At 38.3% G+C, this 23,036-nt stretch overlaps 2 protein-coding genes and 2 long non-coding RNA genes across 4 annotated transcripts; 2 read left to right on the forward strand and 2 right to left on the reverse strand.

Moving 5' to 3' along the window:
• Positions 1-205: 205 nt before the first annotated feature.
• LOC136245464 (uncharacterized) lies at positions 206-1,580 on the reverse strand (the record flags this gene model as incomplete). Its single annotated transcript, XM_066037000.1, has 4 exons — positions 1,217-1,580; positions 919-1,053; positions 804-866; positions 206-757 (listed from the first exon to the last, which is right to left on the reverse strand). Coding segments are annotated over exons 1-4 (927 nt in total), but the record flags the coding sequence as incomplete, so codon positions are not given.
• On the forward strand, positions 1,441-12,905 carry LOC136245139 (uncharacterized). The gene is made up of 7 exons (XM_066036646.1): positions 1,441-1,458; positions 10,248-10,307; positions 10,365-10,448; positions 11,912-11,956; positions 12,009-12,177; positions 12,235-12,389; positions 12,442-12,905. The coding sequence occupies exons 1-7, from the start codon at positions 1,441-1,443 to the stop codon at positions 12,568-12,570; spliced, it is 660 nt and encodes a 219-aa protein (XP_065892718.1). The 3' UTR covers positions 12,571-12,905.
• A 2,347-nt stretch (positions 12,906-15,252) lies between these two features.
• Positions 15,253-16,921, reverse strand: LOC136245395 (uncharacterized). The gene is made up of 3 exons (XR_010695831.1): positions 16,837-16,921; positions 16,723-16,786; positions 15,253-15,388 (listed from the first exon to the last, which is right to left on the reverse strand). It is a non-coding gene; the product is annotated as an uncharacterized lncRNA (long non-coding RNA).
• A 1,627-nt stretch (positions 16,922-18,548) lies between these two features.
• Positions 18,549-20,618, forward strand: LOC136245929 (uncharacterized). Its single transcript, XR_010696178.1, has 3 exons — positions 18,549-18,785; positions 18,943-19,076; positions 20,047-20,618. It is a non-coding gene; the product is annotated as an uncharacterized lncRNA (long non-coding RNA).
• The last annotated feature ends 2,418 nt before the right edge of the window (positions 20,619-23,036 follow it).

The raw sequence follows: 23,036 nt of genomic DNA on the forward strand, positions 1-23,036 counted from the left end.
TTAACTAAGGATCCTCCGTGACTGAAAAGCGGCCTGAATACTGTCCATTAACTGCTCTACAAGGTGAGGTGTTGTTTAAATAATAATTGTAACATCATCGCTATTTTTTTTTAGAATACGCGTGCATCTTTTGTTCGCGATGGCCACAACTTCGTCATGGAAACAGTCGGCACTGCCAAATTTGGAAGAAATACTGTATATCTAAAAAAAAACGATCTCTAGCAAAGGCATCAGTAATCACTAAATTTTCCCCATAAATACGTTCTTGGGACCAATAATCACGAACCCGGGGTAGCCTAACTATTCCCATCATGATCCATACCCCTAAGAAGGCCTTTAGTTCATCTACAGTTAGAGGCCACCTCCATTTAGAACCCTTTTGAGAGGCATACAAGTTGGTCTCATCTACAATGTGCCTAAAAAGATCGTCATCAAAACTCTGCCCAAAAAAATCCATTGCTGTAGCTGTTGGTGTCAGGGGTGTTGTAGGACCCACAGGCTCAACAAATGGACCCCCCCTGAGAGGAATAGAGGCACTAGCAGTTGTAGTAGAAGGTGGAGGAATGGGACAAGTTAAATTTGACAAATCAATAGAAACACCTAACCTATTTGGTACTCTGCTTAAATTAGAAATGTTAATAGAGATTTCTAGGGAGCCACTTTCACTAGAAGTGCTGTTGCTACTGCCCCCTCCACTCACGCCTGCAATCTCATTCCCTCCAGTACTTTCGGTCAGTGCAGAAACATCTTCTTCAGCCTAAAAGGAATACATTATCAACAAGACAAACTGTTCAGTGACATACCAGTATTCTCCCAGTACCACTCTCCAACACTCGACCACTTCCAGTCGAGCGTTCTTCTTGTACCTATAAATACAATTACAGTGAATAGTTGACAATGGAAGAAAGTGTGACATACATCATCATCAGTAGCTTTCACAGTCTCCTGATCATCCACTTCAGTGAGGCTACCTTTGGGTGGTGGAATCTGTCCAATGTTGTTGTCGTCATCATCCAATGGTGGAGGTTCCCAGTCTTGGAGACCTAACCAGTACTAAAAATAGCTGCCATATAAATATTCCCTTGCCAAAGAAGTACAAATAACCTTAGAGGAAACTAATACAACCATTGTTATGGGTAAATAGCATTTGCATTGTGAATTATAAAAAAAGAACAAAAAGAAATCATTGTTTATAAGCACAAAGGCGAAAGAATACCTGATACTCCTCAATATAGTCTAGAAAACCTTCTAGGCCTTCGTGTTCTTCTTCACCACCGTCGTAATCGTCACTAGCCTCACGCTTTTCATCTCGTTCGGCTTCTTCATCCGAATCATTCCAGTCACTATCGTCGTCCAGCATAGCAGCGACTTCTTTCGCTCGTAACTTCGCCATACTTCGTCCAGTTTTCACGCTTTAAAGACGATTAGAATCGTGAAACCATGGCGAGCAGCTGGGCAGTAAGAGTTCATCAATCGGATATTCTCCGTAGACGTTATGCCTCTTTAAACGCGCATGTATATTTGCGCCACTAAAATGGCTTTTAGGTAACAGCGGTTTTACGCATTACGTATTTAATTGGGATAACAAAGGGTTAATCACTATCCCGTAACCTTAAGCTGTTTGTTTATGGTTTGTGGCTGCAAGCTTTACCTCAAGCCAAAACAGTGATGTTTGAACACCAGCCTACTTGTACTTGTCAGCTATATATGAATGTGCAAAATGTATTTAAAAAAACCATGTTATCCAGTGTTACCTTTGACTTGTGGGATGCATGAAGTTTCATAAAACACTGTTGTACTGGACTTGTTGTACTGGACTAGAAACAGTGTGTTACATTAATTTTTGACATGGTTACATTACTTTAGGCATGACTACATTACTTTTGGCATACACTGGGTACCAGTACATTTTAATGTTTTGACAGGACAAAATGTGTGTTGTACTGGCAGTTTGACAGTACACTCAAGGAAATTACTGGGAGCCCTGCTGTTGGAACAGTTACTTTATAAAAGTAACTAGTTACATATTACCCCCATAAAATGAAGTAACTATAATAATGTTACAGATTATATTACTTTGCGTCCACAGCCTTAAGCTGTCACGTGTGAAACTACCACCTTATCACGTGACATGATTGCATTGTTGGACAATGTGCAAATCTTGGTTATAAGTAATAAGCTAGTGAATAAGCTTCATTCAGTAGGCCTCGTTACTTCGTTGTGGCTAGGTGTTACTCAGAGGATAACTAATGAGATTAGTAACTTCGTTATTTGTAGTGATAATTGCTCAGTACAATTTGTATGAGCTCACATGAGTGTATCATACCTCCACTGAATAGTGATGTCTCCAACTGCCCATGTACTCAATCATGCAATTGCAAGAACATCATATAATCGGGCAAGTGGGTGGTAATATTTACCAGGCCATTGCAAGTGTACAGTACTTCGTGTACGAATAACAGGTAATAAGTGCAATTGGTTTGGTTGGAGTTAAAAGGAAAAACTTAACAGTGCCACGTAAAGCAATTTATTAGAAGGAAAAAAAAATGGTGATTCTAATTTCTGTTGAGAGCTATGCCTTAAACAGAGTTGTGAGCAGTGATACTGTACCTTTTTAGTTATGCTAAAATGTAGAATCTTTAAATCATCTCTTTGTATTTTTCCAGACAGTAATATTGCCTGTTGTTCAGCAAAGTTGCTGACAGGTGCCCATGGCCTGGATCACTTGTAATGGTGTAACGTTGTGGAGAAGTTTTCTACTGTTACCATGCATGTGAAGGTTTAACTCATTCTCAAAGTAGCTTTTTACATTTCGTACATGTAGGTGATGTTGGCCTACAGTATTCCAAGAAGACACATGTAGGTGAGTTTGTAAAAATGCCTCCCACCAAAGTGATAATTGTATGTTCTCTTTCTCTCTTAGAATGGTGATCTTCATTTCTCAAAAGGCCTGCAGCATCAATTATTATGGTGGCATTAAGAGAAAAGGTAGAGCCACATACAACGAAAAATGTTTTGCACTTCTCATCTTTATCTAACTCACTAGATATGGGACTTATATTAAAAAGGAATAAGTCATGTACCACATGAGGTAGGTTCTCTATGCGGATATAGCTTGTATAGGGCTAACGTATGTATATGTTAAAACATAGCCGCGAGTGCTATATGAAAAATAAAGTACGAGGCGCGCGGCCGAGATGCTAATAAAGCACGAGGTGAAGCCGAGTACTTTATTAGCATTGAGGCCAAGCGCCGAGTACTTTATTTTTGATATAGCACGAGCAAGGCTATGCTTACAAGAATTGCACGAAACTATTAGCAGCCTGAACGCACACAAACTAGTTTAACAAAGTAACTCGCACGTATTTCACCATAGTTTGGCATAGTAGACGTTCATCGCGTCTTTTGGCAGGTTTTGCTCGCAACCCACAATCGATTCTATTGTGAGTCACATGGTGAAGTATTTCCGTGATATCTCCAGGACTTGTCCGTTTACATTAACAAATATAACAGCAATGTTACTTTCTCCCACCCATCATCGAAGCATTTAGGTATGTCTATAAAAGCAATCCAGTGGTAGAACTCGTATTGGCTGGGGTGATTGATCACTCAGCGCGGCAAGGCTGTCAGCCTTCACTGGCTTGGGTGATTTGATTTTCAATCAAAACTTGAGAGTGAGCATCATAGTGCTGAGCATCATAGTGCTGAACACTCAGACGATTTCTTGATATGAGAATGCATGTGCAAAGAGTAGGGTCATACCATTTGCAGAATACCATAGTCCATGTGACATTGCTATACAGTAGACTGGACTACTAAACTGGCGCAATTTTGGTTTTTACACTTGCTGTGGTTAGATTTGATCATTACATGTACATTGTAAGTCTTGTTGGCTAACGGTCATCGAGAATACTTTACCACACTCTTACCTATGTAGTGTATTTTCTGTGTTGACATCTACTTTCTCATCCATGTGGACAGCAACTGGAAGTATTGTGGCTTAGGCACTTACATTTGCAGCCATAACGTCCGTTGGCATTAGCTTACAGTGTTGTTATTTGGCTTAAAATATTCACCATGGATCAGCCAATCACACAACGCATGGTTTTAGCCCTGCAGGTTAATGTGGTTTTTCCAAGACCCATGCTTGTGTGAACAAGGCAGCTTTTGCCAAGATGTCACAAAATTTGAAGTTTAGGCAACGTTAATATTATGTGTGTGTGCACGAGTGCGTGCACGTGTAATCACTTTATACACCATCTGGTGTTTTTGAAACATTGAATCACAGAATTATGACTTCTTATGTTATATTGCTATAGGTCAATGATGATTCTAGCAGTAAATTAGAAGAATATCTTCAGGAAGAATGAAGCAGTTTAACTAAGGGTGCTGAAATGTTCAGCTACAATGGAGTTTTAACCATGTAGTCACTTGTACATACAACTGTTTACTTTTAAAACTTAGCATACACTGCATATTAAGTAAATAATTTATCACATATAACACACAAACTGTAGTACTGGGGTTGCAAAATCAAACCGAAGATACAGTAACTGACTGGAGCTCAGCCTGAGTATTGGTATGATTACAACTTGTGTACACTGTATGCATTATTCCTGTGTGATTACTAAATATGCTGTAATCAGCTTGCCAACACAGTGACACAGCTAGGGAATATCTATTATTTCAGCTGAAATATCTGGACCCTCTTTGAATGCATGTATGCAAATGGTGTTAACAATGGATTTTGTAGGGGGATAAAATATTCCAGAAGGGTCCAAATATATCATTACACCATCAGATGTGTTGATGTGCACGTGTTGATACCACTGAATAGCTTGGTTGACTTCATACCAATAGATATCATCCATAACTCGGTTTACTTGATATGCCATCAGATTTCTTGGTTGATTTAATACCATTAGCCTGGATGCCGTTGAATGATTTAGTTGACTTGATGCTGACCATCAGGTGTCTTGATATACTTGGTTGCCTCAAAGCCATTAGATAAATTGATACATGTGTTGATGCTTCATATGCCTAGTTGATACCTGTAGATCTCTTTGAAATGTCACATGACATGGCTGACTTGATGTATGCTACTTGACACTACAGTTTGTACATACTACATGTATATACACTCAATAGTCTTGCATAATTATAAGGCGTCTTAATACCATTGTACCATCACATGTATGACTTGGCTGACTTGCATTGACTCCAGCAGATGGATTGGGTGTTTGCATGGTACTATCACATGACTTAATTGACTTGATGCCATCAGATGTCTTGATGCCATTAAGGTGGCGCTAAAGTAATAACGCGCATTCTTGACAACAATCTGCTGTGTCTCAACATGGTCTCAATTTAAGACATATTGAAAGCTAGTACTTAATTTTGCATACAAATAAACTATGCATACAGGAATCTATCATTCGTAGAGAGTATAAAGCGTAGAACTGCTCTCAAACCAAGAAATCGGTGGTACTTAGTGGACCACAGAAGACGCGTTATCTCTCAATAACCTCAAGTTTTAGCTCCAATACTTCACATGATGAAAGCATACTATTACAAGAATCATCCTACGTATCAATAAGTGGAAGCGATTTACAAGTCGAAATATATGGCGTTTAAAAGCAGATGATAGCCTTGTTTCACTGTTCGCACCAAGCGAAGAAGCCATAGAATGGACATATGATATACCGATACGTAGAATTATTCAGACACTATTGCTTACCATTCATACGAGGTTTCGTGGTTGTTCAACCCGTGTCTACAGAGAAAAGATAATGTTTGTAACAGGCTGTAAGGTGAGTCGAAACAAATAATAATTATTAGTAGCGCTTGTTTTCACGTTGTCAAGGTTGTCAATTTGTTGTAAAGGTGAGTTACATTCCACCTGAAATGTGTAACAGCAGCTGCTTGTTGTTTTTGCTAACAACTCACCTGTTATTCGTGGCTGTTTTTGTGCTTGGTAAGTTTATTATGGTTCTGCACCGAATTAGCCCCGCCTGATTTACCACAAATTGCGTAGTATATGATATGTTACGTCATATGTATTTGCTATGGCTTCTTGTGCGCGTCATTGCTTTATCGCCACCTTAATGTCATAAGATGATCAGATATCTTTATACTGTATCTACTGTACCTTCACATGTATAAAATGACTATAGCTATAATTAGATGAGTAATCAGTGTTTTTTGATCACATCAGATGTTTTGATACCATAGATGACTAGGTTGACTTGATGACATTAAATGTGACGTGTACGTGTTGATTCCATTGAATAAATTGGTTGATATATATAATATAATGTCATCAGATATCTTGATGTACATGTGTTGATACCATAGTATTATATTGAATAACTCTGTTGACTTGGTGCCAACAGATAATAAAATCTTGATGATATCAGATGTACATTATTTGTTTATGCATGCCATTGAATAACTTTAATTGGTTGACTTAATGCCATCAGATATGAGACTGGAACAGGGCACGTAAACACAAACTACATCAACTAGTCATACCTCAGTACTGGAATAGAATATTTGTGACCGGAGCTGCTTAAAAAGGTGTCTCATAACCTTTACAAATTTCCAAGTTTGACAAGTCATAACTCATCATGTGTTTAACCTACTGTATTATCTTAAAATTACATCCAGAAATAGTGCTCCATTAGGAGTGTACTGTAGCTGGTACATACTCACAAGTCACATTATGGATTTCCAAGTACTTGCAATTAGAAAGGCTATAAGACCCTTTCTCGCAGATCTAGTTTCATTTACATTTTGTAACATACTGTATACTATGTGACCAGGTCTGCAAAAATAGGGCATGTGGGCAAAACTCACTCTTTCACACAATGGGTCATATCTCAGTATTGGAATGCCCCTTGCATTTTAATGCTGATTAAATGAGAAATAAGTGTTGAAAAGTTCATGGCCATATTGTAGCGTAATGATATCAAAAGTTATGAGCCATGAAAGGTCGACAAATTAGGCTAATTTTATGTGCGCACATGCCCTATTTTCGCACGCCCAGTCATATTATAATTTTATCATAAAGCCAATTAAATATTTAATATACAGAGTAGTCTGAAAATTGCATGGCCATAGCATGATGGTTACAAAAAGGTATAAACTTGAAAATTTGAAAAGTTGGCAGATTTTATGTGCCCACATACACAAGTGCCCTGTTTATGCAGATACCTTGATGTGCATGTGTTGATGCTATCGAATAACTTGGTCGATTTGATGCCAACAGATATCTTGATGACATCAGACAGGGGTTGATATAAGGAGGGTGTCAGTAGTGAGTCTTAATGGAAGGAGTAAATTTCAGGTTTATATGTTAAGTCATAGTCTCCTAAGTTTAGAGAATTGGATGTGTGTGGAAAACCCCTTTTGCAAATCCGGTCACAATTTGGCCTGATACCACCAGCTGCAGCTGTCTTGGTGTACTTGTATACAATCCAACATACATAGATTTCTGTAACTATCATATTGTTATTATACCTTCAGATGTAACTACAGTATCAGAAATCCAGTTACTGATCATAAGGTATAGTTTGTTTACATTTATGCCCTCCTCTGAAGGGTATTAGCAATTGTTAGGTCAGTACAATTGATGCATGAAATCTTTTTTTTTTGTGTAAAGACAAGAAAGCCACCTGCTACAAAAAAAAAGTCAAAAATGGGGAAAAATTGACACAAGGGGATGGAGTACTACTAGAATAAGAGTAGTTCAAGTGGGGACAAAATAGCTCAACCACCCTTAGCAGACCTACGTACGCTGTAGCTCACAAAGCTTTAATTATGTTTTGTTGTACAGTATTACGTTATTGTCTTTATGGTTTTGTTTTATAAGTTAACTACTTAATCTTCCTGTGCTGCTGTGCATGATGTAGCTATGTTGTAAGGGGAGCCCACACATTTCCAGGCATCGCCTTTGACTTTTGATAATCTAATTAAACTTCAGAACTGACTATAGCCATTACCATTAATAACATCCATTGGCTGCAAGAGCTTAGAAGGATGGCTCTTTATTATAATCTGCAAGACACTGGGTTTTTCTATTGAAATATGATGTTTGTGTGGTCACTTTTTAATGCCCGAACACTTGCTCGAGCTTGTTCTGTGTTGTGTGTTGAAAACAACAGTACGGTCACTGTTTGAACAGGCTGTTCATATTGCCGTCTCCTGCTCATATAGAAGTTTTAATTCTGGTGCTTCCCCTGATCTCCTAAGTTATCAGAACTTTGTATAATGCATGCATTTTTGCTACAGGTTTAGCTAGCTACAGGTATATAGCTCCTGCACTGATCAATCAGTGTATAGTATGCCTTGTATAGTATGCCTGAGTCTAAGCCCCCGTTTGTAAGTCTGGTTAGCCGCAAGCACCAGGTGTTGGAGCGGCCGCCCCTTCAAATAAAGAGGAAGTGTACCATTTATGCGAAGGGGAGGCCGCCCAAGACTAGTGTGTAAACTGTCACCTCGGTAACGTGGATGTTGTGCAAGTCTGAAGATCTGTCATCATGACCGAAACGGGGAATGCTCTTAGTAAGAAAGGTAGAATGTAAATGTGTGTTTGTTATTTTTATTGTACTTTGAGGGATGCATTGCCACCATGGCCATCCGAGTAGAGCACTCAAGCATGTGAGCATGTACTCCTGGTAGAAAATAGCGGTTTTGCCACAGCTTTAATGTCTAAATCTATGGTAATAATAATGGAAGTGGGACTGATTCTGCTATATGTAGCGCGGAAATAAAGCCAAACCAAATTGATTCAGCAAACTCTGGCTGATGCGGGCTGGCGGTCATTACTTATTCATTATGGCCGAAACCTTGAGCAAAAACACTAAAACAAACCCCCTAATACAATAATTGTGAATATTTGAAAATCCATGAGATGAGAAAAGCCATGCAATAAACATTTTCTGGGACTTGCACTAAAGCATGCAGGTGGAAATGGGAATCTTGGAATCAACTTAGTTTAGCTTTACTAATGCATGCTCTCATGCCATGCAAATGTTAGATTTCTCATGCTGTGCAAATGTTAAGAGGATTGATGCTAATTTGCATAACTATATGTTTTGGTTTGTTTCACCTACAGATGACTATGTTCTAGTTAGATTTGTAGACTGCGGAAGGACATCTGTGTGCCCAGCACATATGATAATGGAATCAGACAATGTTCCATATGATGGGCCATGTACCATACTTTGGCCAGAGGATGGGGTGGAATATCCTAGTATTCTGATTTTTGCTGGTAAGTAGGTTTTTTTTCACCAGGGAGTCCACATACATTATGTTATTCACATTTGAGAAATAGAGTCCTTTGTTTTATCAACACCTAATAAACATAAATGTATTGATATGATCAAAAGATAGGTTGGCTTCATTTCCTGTATGCTTTTATTTAAACTTAGTGTGTTATATGTTTGTCCCACCATGAGTAGGGATAGGTTATCTTTACTGAGAGGAGAGTAAAGTAAAGGCTGAGGTGCTGATAACCTAACAGTGTGTAGTTTCTATCCTCTAGCCACCTTTAAAACATTTCTGACAGGATCATAATTATGAACTATGAAATTATAAACAACCTAGAAAATTGGCAAAAGGATTTTGACAGTTTAAAACATTGTTAGCTAAGCTTATTTCGCTTGCAAAACTTGGTAACCGCAAACCTTTACACCCTCCCTTTTGTGTGTGGTTTATTTCAATTTTTGTTGTGCTAAGTAGTACCCAGTGTATGCGTACATAAGAGTGATGTCGACCTGGGCTTTAACTTGTGTTCATCCAAATCCCCTACATTGTTATAATCATATAAGTGGCGAGTTGTAATAGTACATACGTATATGTGCCATGCCACTACCCTGTTTATGCACAAGTTGGCTTAATTAGTATCATTATACATGTGCATAATTCTTATAGAATTATTTGGTAGAGAAGGCACCAAGGATACCTTTCTATACTAATTGCATGAATTTTCAATAGGGAACTAATAACTAATGAAATAACCTTGGGACGTGTCACACTCATGATCACATTCAAGCAGTTATGACTAGTGGAAGAAACTGTAGCAGCCAATATGCCTAATAAAAGTGGTAAATAATGCAATCAAAAATCAAAAAAACACCAGTCCAGTTTAGTATTCCAGTACAATGTTTGTACTGTACCTTCCCATTAGACACTCTCCCCCCACAAATATTATGAACTCTTAATACATAATTCACTGCCTCTTGCAGGTTGAGGATTGTAGTAATAGTGATGAGAGTCGTGAATTTGAGGAAGAAGAAAATGAAGAAGTATGAATTGCATAATCCATGATTGCATTGTGTGTAATGTACAATTTACAACTTTAGGTTGTTAAAAAACCCATCCATGTGATCATAAATGATCAGCCACCAAGACGTGATGCAAAAATCATTCACCAGTTTCCAAATGAGGTGTGTGATGGTCCGATTAATATTATAGTATCAAATCAATAGCTGACATTATTGCCATAGCTGAATTTGTCTTAACACTTAAACTAAGAATACTGTAGAACTATAAGTAATTTCACAAAACTATAGGAATTATGTCTTACTGCATATAGATTTTATTGAAGCAAACATGTGTATAATTACAGCAAGAAAAGCAACTATGAAACACTGAATCAAGCAAGCATCATCATGACCTCATGGGCTATTTTACTGATCACTTACACTGTGATTGCTGTCTTTGTATCAGCCAAACTTCCAGCCCTTGTCTACAAAATTAGGGCATACCTGTTGTTTTAGCCATTATTTATGCTACATGAAGAGGTATATATGGTTACTTGTGCTAGTGGTTAGGTATGCATAAAATCCAGTTAACAGGATGATGATCTTTGAGTAGTTGTGTTTTTTAAAACTTGTCTTGTAAGCAGCCTTTGAGTATAGAAACAAAAACTCTAGTACTTACATGCATACTGGTCCAAGTGTAAAAAAACAGCCTTCAGCCATATCATAGTGGCCACGTTTTTACTTTGTGACCCCATAAAATTAACAACTCATGTGTTATGTCTTCTTGATTACTGGGACATAAACAACAACCCATACTATCACTCAGTGTTGCATTTACAGCTTGGTAAGTGCTTGCTTCCCTCACAATAAATTGATCCCTAGTGTATATTTTGGAGGCTCATACAGTGTATAATTGGTGACGTTACAGTCCCACTTTCTGAGCTTGTAGCTGTGAGTGGAGGATACTTGACCCCTTCAATTGCAATCTGAATTCAGTGTGTAGCTTTTAGGGTCTGCTTCCTTGAACTAAAGTGTGTTGTGTAAGTTATAAAATTCCAATGGCTTTCCCACTGTTTCATGTTAATTTGTTAATTTAATAGCTACAAGTACTAAAATATAACAGATCTGTATGACTGTACTAACACAAGTTGTCTTTAATATTTGGACCAGAAAGACACTAACTGGCCACAATATTTTCTAAATCTTCAATCAACGTGAGGTATTTTCCTTGGTTGTAAATACTGGTGACAACACAGAGTGACTACAAAAGAGGTTACTAATGTGTTGCATTCATTTCAAATGTTAATATCTCTGTAGTCTCTGTACAAAACTTACAAACCAATAATTTGCATACCAATGCAATTGGCCACATACAGTATCAATCCAAATATACTTTTGTTACAGTAGAGTAATTGTAAACCCAGTACATAAATGTAATCGGAATCTATTCAAAGCTTCGTATCAGAAAGACAAAAAAATAATGTTTATGCACTGTAGATAAATAATTTCAAGCTATTAATATGTTTACTTTCTTTTACATTCCATGAGCTTTTGATCTTGTAACTTTTAATCCAAAACAAATAACATTGTCTGTTTTAGTCTTTTATCCATGCATGATGTTGACCTATTATTGAATGTCCTTACAGCAAGAAGATTTGAAGGCTACAATTGTGGCAAAGCTCAAAGAGCAGGTAAAGAACAGTGATTTGTTCATGGTATGTATTTCACTACAATACATTGCAGAAAACTTGGATGGCGGGGCAATTTAAAGACGTTTCAACCCAAATGGCAAAGCAACTGCACACCATCATGGTTTCAGGTGTGGCTAAAGCATTGGTACCATCAGGTGCTACAAATGCTACACCTGGAAGCCATGTGAATTCCACACATTTGTATCAAAATGTGACAGATTGTAAGTGTCTCTTCCTAGGTAGCTAAAGCATTTTCAGTTGTTTTGTATTTACTGCAGCCTTTGACATCGCCACTAGTATTGCAGCCACTGCTACAGCCCCTGATGATGTTATCACTGCCCCTGGCAGTGTTATCACAGTCACTACTACTACAGCCAGTGACAGTGTTGTTAACACAAGCGTAACGAATGCGGAAGCAACCAACAATGATGAAGTGAGATATACTATATTATAGCGGTTACATGTAATCATTGAATCAATTCTAGCACGATACTGAAATTGAGAGAACAGAACGTATTCAAGACATCGAATACCTTGGTGCAGATGAAATGCTCACAATATTCATTAAACTCAAAACAGATGGTCGCTCGGTAGGTCGCATTAAAACTATTTGATGAAGACACTCTCATTAATTCCAATGTTAACGGATCAACTGTTGACGGAGAAAAAAAGCTGGCCTTAGATCCACTAAGGGTGGCATTTATAAAGCAAAAATGTTTCAGTACCACAGCACAGATGGAGACAGAAAGGACAAATGGGTAAGATACGTGCGGGCTATCAATGATCGATCCCGACAACTCAAGAGACAAAGAAAAGTGAAAGAAACATTATCCCAACAGAAAGCAAGCACTGCCAACACATAAAGCAAGTAACAATATAGGGGTGTACTTTTGGCAATAATTAATAATTAACATTGTAAATAGATACTGTTGTATTATATTGTTTCAATTAATAGCCACTTGCCTCTCCATTTACTGCGACAATCTTGGGGACCACCTTCTTCAGGTGCTATATGTATTTTCGACATACATCAGGTGTCAAAGTGTTCCGAAACATTTGTATGCCATTCTTTAATTCAGTAATGTTCTTTGGTTTGTAAGATTGACGCAAATACTGTTTAAGTGATCCCCAGATCAGCTCTATTGGGTTGAGGTCTGGGGATTCAGGTGGTGTAGGCCACCATTTTACATGATTTCTGGAGAAAAACTTCTCAATATGACCACTGGCATGTTTAGGGTCATTATCGTGATATAGACGATGACCATCAGGAAATTTATCTCTAATAAATGGCAATAGGCCAGCTTCAAGAATCTGGCTAAGTCTCTCAGCATTCATGATGCCTGTGAACATAATAATTTTTGTGGCACCGCGACAAGAAATGCCACCCCAAATATGTAGCTTAACAGGAAGTTTAGCTCTTGGCTTCAGCTTCCTTGGTTGTTTATGTTTTCGAAAACATAACTTTGCATGTGTCTCTAGTTGAATGTTACTTTCATCAGTGAAAATAACATTCTGGAAATCTTCTCTGCGGCGCAATTCTTGCTGGCACCACAGCATTCTCTTTTTCTTGTTAAGCTACAGAGTTTAAAGAAAAAGCTATAATAAAAATGTACTATAATAGCTATATCTTTAGCATTTTTGGTATAATGGGGTTACAGGTTAACTATATGAACAGCTCTGTTAAAAACACATGTGATATAAAAAAACAAGAAACTTACTTGGCGAATAATCTGGCAATAGTGGGGCCTGGTACATACCCATCCCATGTCCTTCCGGGTTCGTTTTATTGTGGAGAGTGATATTCCACGTAGACGTAAGTCTGGCCACGATGATAGTAACCGGTCCCGAAGTTTCGGAGCAGTAAGTTCGTCATCCTTTTTCAGGGCTTCTTCGATAAATCTTTTCATTTCATCCGTGTTTACCTCTTGATTACTTGATTTTGATCCCAGTTGCAAACGGTTCTACAGGACTATTGGCTGTGATACCCCTTGATGCGGTGCATGATGTAGCTGATAATGAAGTCATGGATCAGAGTTGTGATGGGACCCGCCGATTATGCTCATAATTTTACCTATTATGCTATGCTGTACTGCTCAAAAATTTACCTATTATGCTTAAATTTATGCTCATTACTTACCCATTATGTTCAAATTATGCCCATAATAATTTCCAATTTATGGATAAATAATAAGTGGCTGAAGCACAAACTTGTCAAAATGCATATCACAGAAAAGATCAATATACTCTAATAGAACAGTCAGCTATATGATTGTTATAATTATTAGAGTTACTGACTGTTCTATTAGAGTATATCGATCTTTCTGTGATAGCTATTTTCATAAGCAAGAATTCATACTATAACACAAATATTCTACCTATTATGCTAGCATTATGCTCAATTCTTTCAGACACCTATTATGCTCATAATTATGCCTGCATAATCGGCGGGTCCCTAATTATACATCGATCTGCCACTTATAAATAGTATTATTAATTTCGTACCTACTACAGAATAGTTTTTTTTTGTAGCCAGTTACACATATCAAACTGACACTGGGATACGCACCTGTGCGGCACTCGGGTGCTAAGAGTCAACACTGACAAATCCAGGTGAAGGAGGCTGCATGTAGAGTACAAGACTCACAGGTAAAGGTGTGCATACCTGATGTCCCATCGTGATCACCCACTTTGTGAGACATGGCAATTGCATACCCAGTTTACGATACACCATGTGCCCATATTTGAATCAGATCTTTTACACTACTTCCTCAGTTGACACCATGCAGGTATAGCACACACACACACACCATATGCATGCACACACCTTACTTGTTATTAAAACAAAATGCTATCTAGTTTAATTGTTATTGCAAAATTAACAGGTTCAACAGGGTACATGTGTTAGTAGTGCAGGCTATACTGGGAACACATCTTACAGCACAGGCTATACTCGGAACGGTGTGTTAGTACAGGTTATACTGGGGATATGTGTTAGTACAGGCTAATGAGGCTATACTGGAGATATGTGAAGGGTGCATGAGTTGCTACCTATTATAATTGTCAGAGTCAGTGGGTGGGATTAAGTAGGAACTTTGTTTAACTGAAAATACGGTAACTGTTTAACTGAGCATTCTCTCTATAATAACCAGCTATATATTTATAGTGCCTGTAGCTAGCTAATTATTAATGATCCATGTAGTGATGGTGTGGTAATACAGCTATGTTCGTATGTCATTTGTTTTAGGCGAACAGTGGTGGAAATTTTCTAAAAAAACAGCCCGTTAGCTTAATTGTTACCACAACACAATAATTAATGACAGTATTCAAAAAAACAGAAATGACAAAAAAAATCACAAAAAAAACAGCCCGTTAGTTTCACAGTATTCTTGCTGGTTGCTGCAATGTAGAATCCAGGAAGACAGTTTTTCTCCACTAAAAACGAGATTAAAAAAGCTCAGTAAATGTGTGTGGTTGTCTGGGTGTTGTCTGGGTGTTTGTGTGTGTGTGTGTGTGTGTGTGTGTGTGTGTGTGTGTGTGTGTGTGTGTGTGTGTGTGTGTGTGTGTGTGTGTGTGTGTGCATACAAGCATGCGTGCACACGCATGTGTAGTGTGTGCATGTACAAACAGTGCATAGGAACTCTATAGTATTAAGGTCATTCTAATAGTCAATTAGCCACTTGAGATAATCATGGGTAATCAAGTGAATGCAAATTATTGTGAGCATGACAGAACTTAACAGTGGATGCAGGTTAGTGCTATAGCCCATATAAAGCCCCACATACTAGAATTGGTCAATGGTTCATTTCAGGTGGTTGAGGTATTATAGAGTAAATATCATTACAATGATCACCCAAAAGATGCTGGTAGCCTGTGGAATTCTCTGGTGAGTGGTACATAACAGTTATACAATGTGCACTTATGCTCTGCCTTTTATAACTAACTCCCCTTTGGCCTGTGGCCCTCAGGCTTGTGCGTTTATATCAGGCATGTCCATAGTATAACTACCACTATGAACAGACCTCTCAACTTGGAACTGAAGTTAACCTTGAGACACCCCAAGTGCGTGGCCTCATGCAACAGTGGGGTTCACACGCACACACATTTTATTACTAAAGATTGTCAACAAGCATGAACTAGCTAAACTGCATGCATACTGCTGTTGTTTGCAGCTTATTTCTATGCTCTATGGTGTTAATTTTCACATAGAATCTAAGCAATCTGGAATTCCAAGCACGGTGTAGCATCACGTGAATCATAAGTCTGCTTATTCAGCTTTATGCCTATCTTTGTGATGATTGTAGGTATCACTAATCCTTTCACTAGGTGCGAATCTGGTCTCTGCTCTGGCACATGATATATTTCCTACCGTTTACCTTAGTAACCAGTTTATTATTGCTAGAAAAACTTATACAAAAACGAGAAGTCACCTTACCATGCTGTAATACAGCCTTGGGTTACAGGTTGGCTCCAGTCTTTTATAGGTTTGAGCACCATAAATTTTAAATATTTATCACGTGAGTACCATTTCTTATATTGAGTTGACGAAAAGTTTTCGATTGTGGGTTTGAATTTTATTTTTAGGCAAAAACCTTGAGAATTCTTGAGATCTGGAGCGTGACCTTGAGAAATTAGCACCTAACCGTGAGACCTTGAGAAGAGGCCCAAAAACTTGAGTCTCACGGTGAAACCGTGAGAGTTGAGAGGTCTGCTATGAACCAATCAGTCACATGTATTACTCTGGAGGCAGGGCAAGTACATGTACTTACATCAGTAATCATAAGTAAGAGGCATGTAGTGTCATTCCATCCAACACTTTATCATAATTCCATCCTGAGGCGTCACATAAATAAAAATACTGTAGGAGCTATGTAGTACTGTACCTTCAGATTTCAGGTGCCCTACCAGACTCCTGTTGTGCTTGGACTGTGCTGGTTCTTAAAACAACAACAAATAAACAAAAGAAAAAACAATCATACATACATAATTGGAAGGGTTTAAGGTAGACATTTTTGGACTTGACTATACCTAACTAATGCTGTCAAGCTGCCATAATATGTGGCAGATAAGGAGGCTATACTGGGGACAGCAGTGTGGTTGTACAGGTTATATTGGAGACATGTGATAGTACAGGCTATACTGGGGACAGCTAGCCCAATACAAAATGTTACAATCTCACCAAACAAAATGCATTGTTCACATAACCATCATACTTCTTTGCATTGTCTCAATATGTTGAAGGAATGGGTTTTGACCAATTCTGGTGAGTAGTTTTGGAACTATAGCGCAAGACAGTAGGAAAATAAGGAAATGATTTGTACAGTAACTATACCGAAGGTACTGCCACATAGTGTCCCAGTAAGAACAGAGAGGATGTACCTAGGATCCCTGAATGACCAGGTAGCCCGGTACACCACTGTCTGGAATACTTAGTATCCTGGGATACTTGGTATGTACCTAGGATCCCTGAATGACCAGGTAGCCCTGTACACCACTGTCTTGTATAGTTAGTATCCTGGGATACTCAGTATGTACCTAGGATCCCTGAATGACCAGGTAGCCCGGTACACCACTGTCTTGAATACTTAGTATCCTGGGATACTCGGTATGTACCTAGGATCCCTAATCCATAAAATAAACAAACTGCATCAAAAAAATTTAAGCAAGGAATTGGGGTGGCAATGCCACTCTTTTTGAGTCGACTCAAAATAAAGGATGAGGTGATGATCACTGAGTCGAAAATAATTTACGTAATTGTACTAGAAATGTTTTAAAAATCAAAATGGATCACTGAAAAAGCAAGAGATTGCTGGAATGGTATTGCAAACCACAAATCTCTATCTGGCCATAAAGTTTCTTTGCATTTCCTCAACTGCACTATTTTTTTGTTTAACATGAGTGTCATGCCAGTGACAGAGATTACCCAAGTGATGCACTTTATGAATTAAATACAATATAATAAAATTAGGTTGCAAGTCTAACAGCTGCCACAATTTCAATTAACTTTATTGTAGATTATCTTACAGGTAAGCATGTCTACTCATTCTTAGATGTTTTCTTGAGTCTCCTATTGTGAAGATCAGAGATGTATAGAATGAAAAATAGAAAATGCTGCTTGTTCATGTAGCGGGTAATTCTGCCATATCTTGACAACCACGAAAATGTTTGTTCGCAAATTTCTGTGTCGACCTGCAGAAATAACAATAGCATACATCGTGAAGACTTGTAATGCTTTCATAGATATACTGTACCTCTTCTAGTTCTTTTACATCATAAGGGTTACAGTTAGAATGACACCATGAATCCGTGTGTCCCTTGAAATGTAACTTGTCTATCACTATGTTTAGTGAAGCTAACTTGCTAGCAGCCAGTGTCATCTGAGATCTAGTGCTGTTTCTTGCATAACGCCTCAAGTGGCAACCGTCATCATAGCACCGAATTTCTAAACAGCATAATGTTATCCATGCTGATTATTGAAATATGTGCTTATGTGTTTGGGTTCACTAGGTTGTGTTCATACAATATTATATGCACAAGTATGTATGAATATCAAATGTGTTAATTGTACTCAACTACTTCTCTATATTTCAGACTCAGTATTGGATTTAACTGACCAAACAGATGATAGCGAGATTCCGATTGAAAAAACAATAGAAACTGCTGCTTTTTGCCTCCTACTGCCAGGTGCCATGTTAGACTTAAGTTCACTGCTTGCAGCCAAGAGGTTTCGATACAAACATGGGAAAAAGGAGCACTCCTTGCAATGAAGCTGCTCCAGAGGGAGAACTTAGGAGAATTAATAGCAAAGAAAGCAAGTAGGGGAACTTCTACAGTAAGTGACAAGAGTATGAGCATGTTTAATATCCAAAGTGTGTTGTCAGAGTTAATACTGTACTACAGCATCAGCATAACTTTTAACGGAAGTGTGTCGTAATTTGTGTATGTACATGTACGTAGCTACTAAAATTACTATATAATTAATTTTACAGGTGTACAAGTTTAAACAACTACCAATGCCAGCTGACTCAGAATTGGAAGAACTTTCTACCAAATTATCTAAATTTAGCATATCACTTCAAGAATACGCACAGTCGTTTCAAGAAAGAAGCCATCAAAGTTCAAGGTGAATGTTACACAATAATCTAAAAGTGCCAGGTGTATCATATCTGCAGTACTATTGTACGGTATCTTAGGGATCATGGAGATTCATCTTATCCCTCCCTTGTGCCTTTTCCTTTTGCTGGTAGTATAAGGTGTTGATGGTACAATAGCACTCTCAAGGCTTCTCAATCATGTAATAAATTATCCTTATTTCTGTACTGACTGTATTGCAGTTTGCAGAGGAGCTTTTCATGATCTCCTTCATTAGGGGCACCCACTCAGACTAAACAGCACCATTCTTTTGAAGCGGTATGGGTTTAGGATTCATAATTAGCTCTGTTACAAAAAGCAGTAAACAAAAACTTGTAAACTTTAAAATCAATTTGGGATTAGATGTATACTAGTACCTTATTAAGGAAACCTTGGGGGGGATTTGGCGAATTGACAGCTAAATTGCATTTGGCAAATTAAGCTTTGGCAAATTTAACAGCTATAGAATGATAATCTCAAGTACTATGAGCTAATTGGCGGGTAAAACTTTGGCGATTTTGTAGCAATTCACCAAAGTTCCCTCTATACAGTATATTGAAGGTGTAGATGATCATCTTTGTTTATTTACTTCTTAGATCGATGTACGTACCATAATCTAAAAATTACATATTTTGCTTATACATACTTGTACATATTACCAAGAGTAGATACTACTCTTAATATTACGTATAAGACCAAGTAAATTCTTGAAGAAAATAAAATTTGATGCCCAGAAAAAATTATACCGTTTAGTTTGAAACTTTTAAGGGACAACTGAGGATATCTGCATCTCAAAGCTTTTATATTATAGACGTAAATTACAAACATACATGTCATGTATTTCCCAAGTTTTTCAAGTTTCTATTGATATATAACATCTCCCCATCACTTATAGTCCTTGATCTTACAATACTGGCAGTGCTATGAGGATAAATTGATTGAGATTATGTATACCTTTGCAGGATTGATCCTCCATGCCCTTCTGCTGATCTCTCCCCAAAAAGACCACGCATCGAAGATGATGAATAAGCATACTATAATCACTGCACCTGTTGCTGTATGCACCCTTTTAGATATTCTGAATATGAATGTAAACCTAATTAGTATACTTTATATTAGTCACTAACTACATAAGAGCATAGTGATCCTAGCTGTACATAGCTAGGATCGCCATGCTCTTGTGTAGTAGACCTGGTCATTCAGGGATCCTAGGTACATACTGAGTATCCCAGGATACTGAGTATTCAAGACAGTGGTGTACCGGGCTACCTGGTCATACATACCGAGTATCCCAGGATACTAAGTATTCAAGACAGTGGTATACAGGGCTACCTGGTCATTCAGGCATCCTAGGTACATACCGAGTATCCCAGGATACTGAGTATTCAAGACAGTGGTGTACCAGGCTACCTGGTCGTACATACCGAGTATCCCAGGATGCTAAGTATTCAAGACAGTGGTGTACAGGGCTACCTGGTCATTCAGGCATCCTAGGTACATACCGAGTATCCCAGGATACTAAGTATTCAAGACAGTGGTGTACCTGGTCATACATACCGAGTATCCCAGGATACTAAGTACTCAAGACAGTGGTGTACAGGGCTACCTGGTCATTCAGGCATCCTAGGTACATACCGAGTATCCCAGGATACTAAGTATTCAAGACAGTGGTGTACCGGTTTACCTGGTCATTCAGGGATCCTAGGTACATACTGAGTATCCCAGGATACTAAGTATTCCAGACAGTAGTGTACCGGGCTACCTGATCATTCAGGCATCCTAGGTACATACCGAGTATCCCAGGATACTAAGTATTCCAGACAGTGGTGTACCGGGCTACCTGGTCATTCAGGGATCCTAGGTACATACTGAGTATCCCAGGATACTAAGCATTCCACACAGTGGTGTACCGGGCTACCTGGTCATTCAGGGATCCTAGGTACATACTGAGTATCCCAGGATACTAAGTATTCAAGACAGTGGTGTACCGGGCTACCTGGTCATTCAGGGATGCTAGGTACATACTGAGTATCCCAGGATACTTCAGGGATCCTAGGTACATACTGAGGATACTTGCAAGTTTATAAATGACTAGGGTTCCCAGAGTCCTAGGTATCCCAAGAGCATACAGGATAATCTGTGTTGGAATAGGATGTCCTAAGATACATAGGATTATGTGTGTCAGTACTGGACAGGCATGCCGAAGTATACTACAGGGCAGCCATGAATTCCATTTATATTCAACTACAGCAATGAAATTTTCTTAAATAAAAATGACTACTGTTCACCAGTGATTGGCAAAAAACAACAACAACAACAAAAAACAATGTATAGTTTTAGCCTGTTTGCAGCCATCCAAATGGTTTCAGGGCAATAGTGAGAAGAATGCCCATGTTCTACAGGCCTATGTTTTGGTATGTATGCAAGAAATTGTTTTTGAAACCACTGTGCAAAAAGTTCACGGGTAATCCAACCCTTGGCTGAGAGCCCATAAAGCGTTCCCGGAACTTCCTCAGTTATCAAACCTTCATTAATGGTTTTCCTTTGGAATATTACAAAAGGTGGCATTGTTACTCCAGCGGCACTAACTCAAACTAAAACAGTGATTTGCTGCTTACTGTTACTAGTAATGCTACTGGGATTACTGCCAACACTAGCAATAACTCTTCGATTGGTAGCTCCTAGTGGCATACCAGTTTCATCACAGTTATATATTTGTGTAGGTTTTTGCAATACTCCATTTGCTGTAAGTGTGTCTAGGAGCATTCTGAAATATCGATCCAAGACATTAGAATCAGTTGCCATAGCTCTGGCAACTGATAAAGGCACTGCTGTACGAAGCCCAACGTTTCTATGACGCTGACTAAACCTTTGCCACCATCCTCTGGTCACTGTTTTCTTGATTTCCTTAGAATCAAGAATGTTCTGGACCAAAGTCAGAGCTTGCTCTAAGGTGTGGCCATATCCTATATCAGCACACTGTATCAAAAAACTGGCAAGCTCTTCTTCTTCCAGCATGGTTAAGTATGGCTTAGGTCCACGTGAGTCCCCACTTGTTTTACCTGACACTTGATCGTGCAAAGTTGAACGAGCCACCCCATAGATTTTCACAGCAGATCGAAAGCTTGCTCCTCTCTCTATAGCCTCCATGGCTTCTTGCATTTCTGGATTACTGGTTTTACTGTGTTTCACAGATGCTTTGATGGTAGTGTTTCTTGTTGTAAAAGATGCATCACAGATAGTCCTCTGTGCCAGTGAAACTTCGTTCATGTCTACAGTGAAAGATTCGTTAATAGCACTATATTAATATTTAGCCGAAAGACAAGGTTATTTTAGCTTATACATACATAGGTCAATGAAACTGGATTAGCAGGTTAGTGTCATTGGTTGCATGCATTGTATACACCCACATGAAATTTTCATTATTTGGCATTAGATCAAGATACATATCCTAAAAGAGCAATTGGTTATTTTCTAATAGAGAAATCAGCTATACTAGTAGCACCATCAAAGAAATACCATTACTCAAGGTTTGCATAACTTCGTCAAAGGCAACAGCCAACAAGTTGTCAAAGAAGTTTGTTTTATCAATACTTGTGAAGAGTTATTCATATAACCTGTTCGTTTTAGTATAGTAACAAGATTCTTGACAGGTCCCTGCAATAAGTATATGGCATTCCTATTTGGGATGTTCCACAATACTACTTGGCAAATAGATTTCTGTTGATTGCATTACAAGATGAGTCACTAAGAGAATAGCAAATAGCTAGCTGGGATAATACGGTACTTGGTGTATATATATTATATACTTAAAGCTGAGAATCACAAAACTTAGATCCACCACATTTGCAATGGAAACTTAAGAGCTCACTTGAGATTGCATATGTACAGTTCTATCATCAAATAATAACCAGTTGTGTCAATCTCTTTCAGATGATTTGCAGAGAAGTCT

Source organism: Dysidea avara, chromosome 15 (genome assembly GCF_963678975.1).
Source record: "Dysidea avara chromosome 15, odDysAvar1.4, whole genome shotgun sequence".
In the NCBI taxonomy this organism is placed as follows: domain Eukaryota; kingdom Metazoa; phylum Porifera; class Demospongiae; order Dictyoceratida; family Dysideidae; genus Dysidea; species Dysidea avara.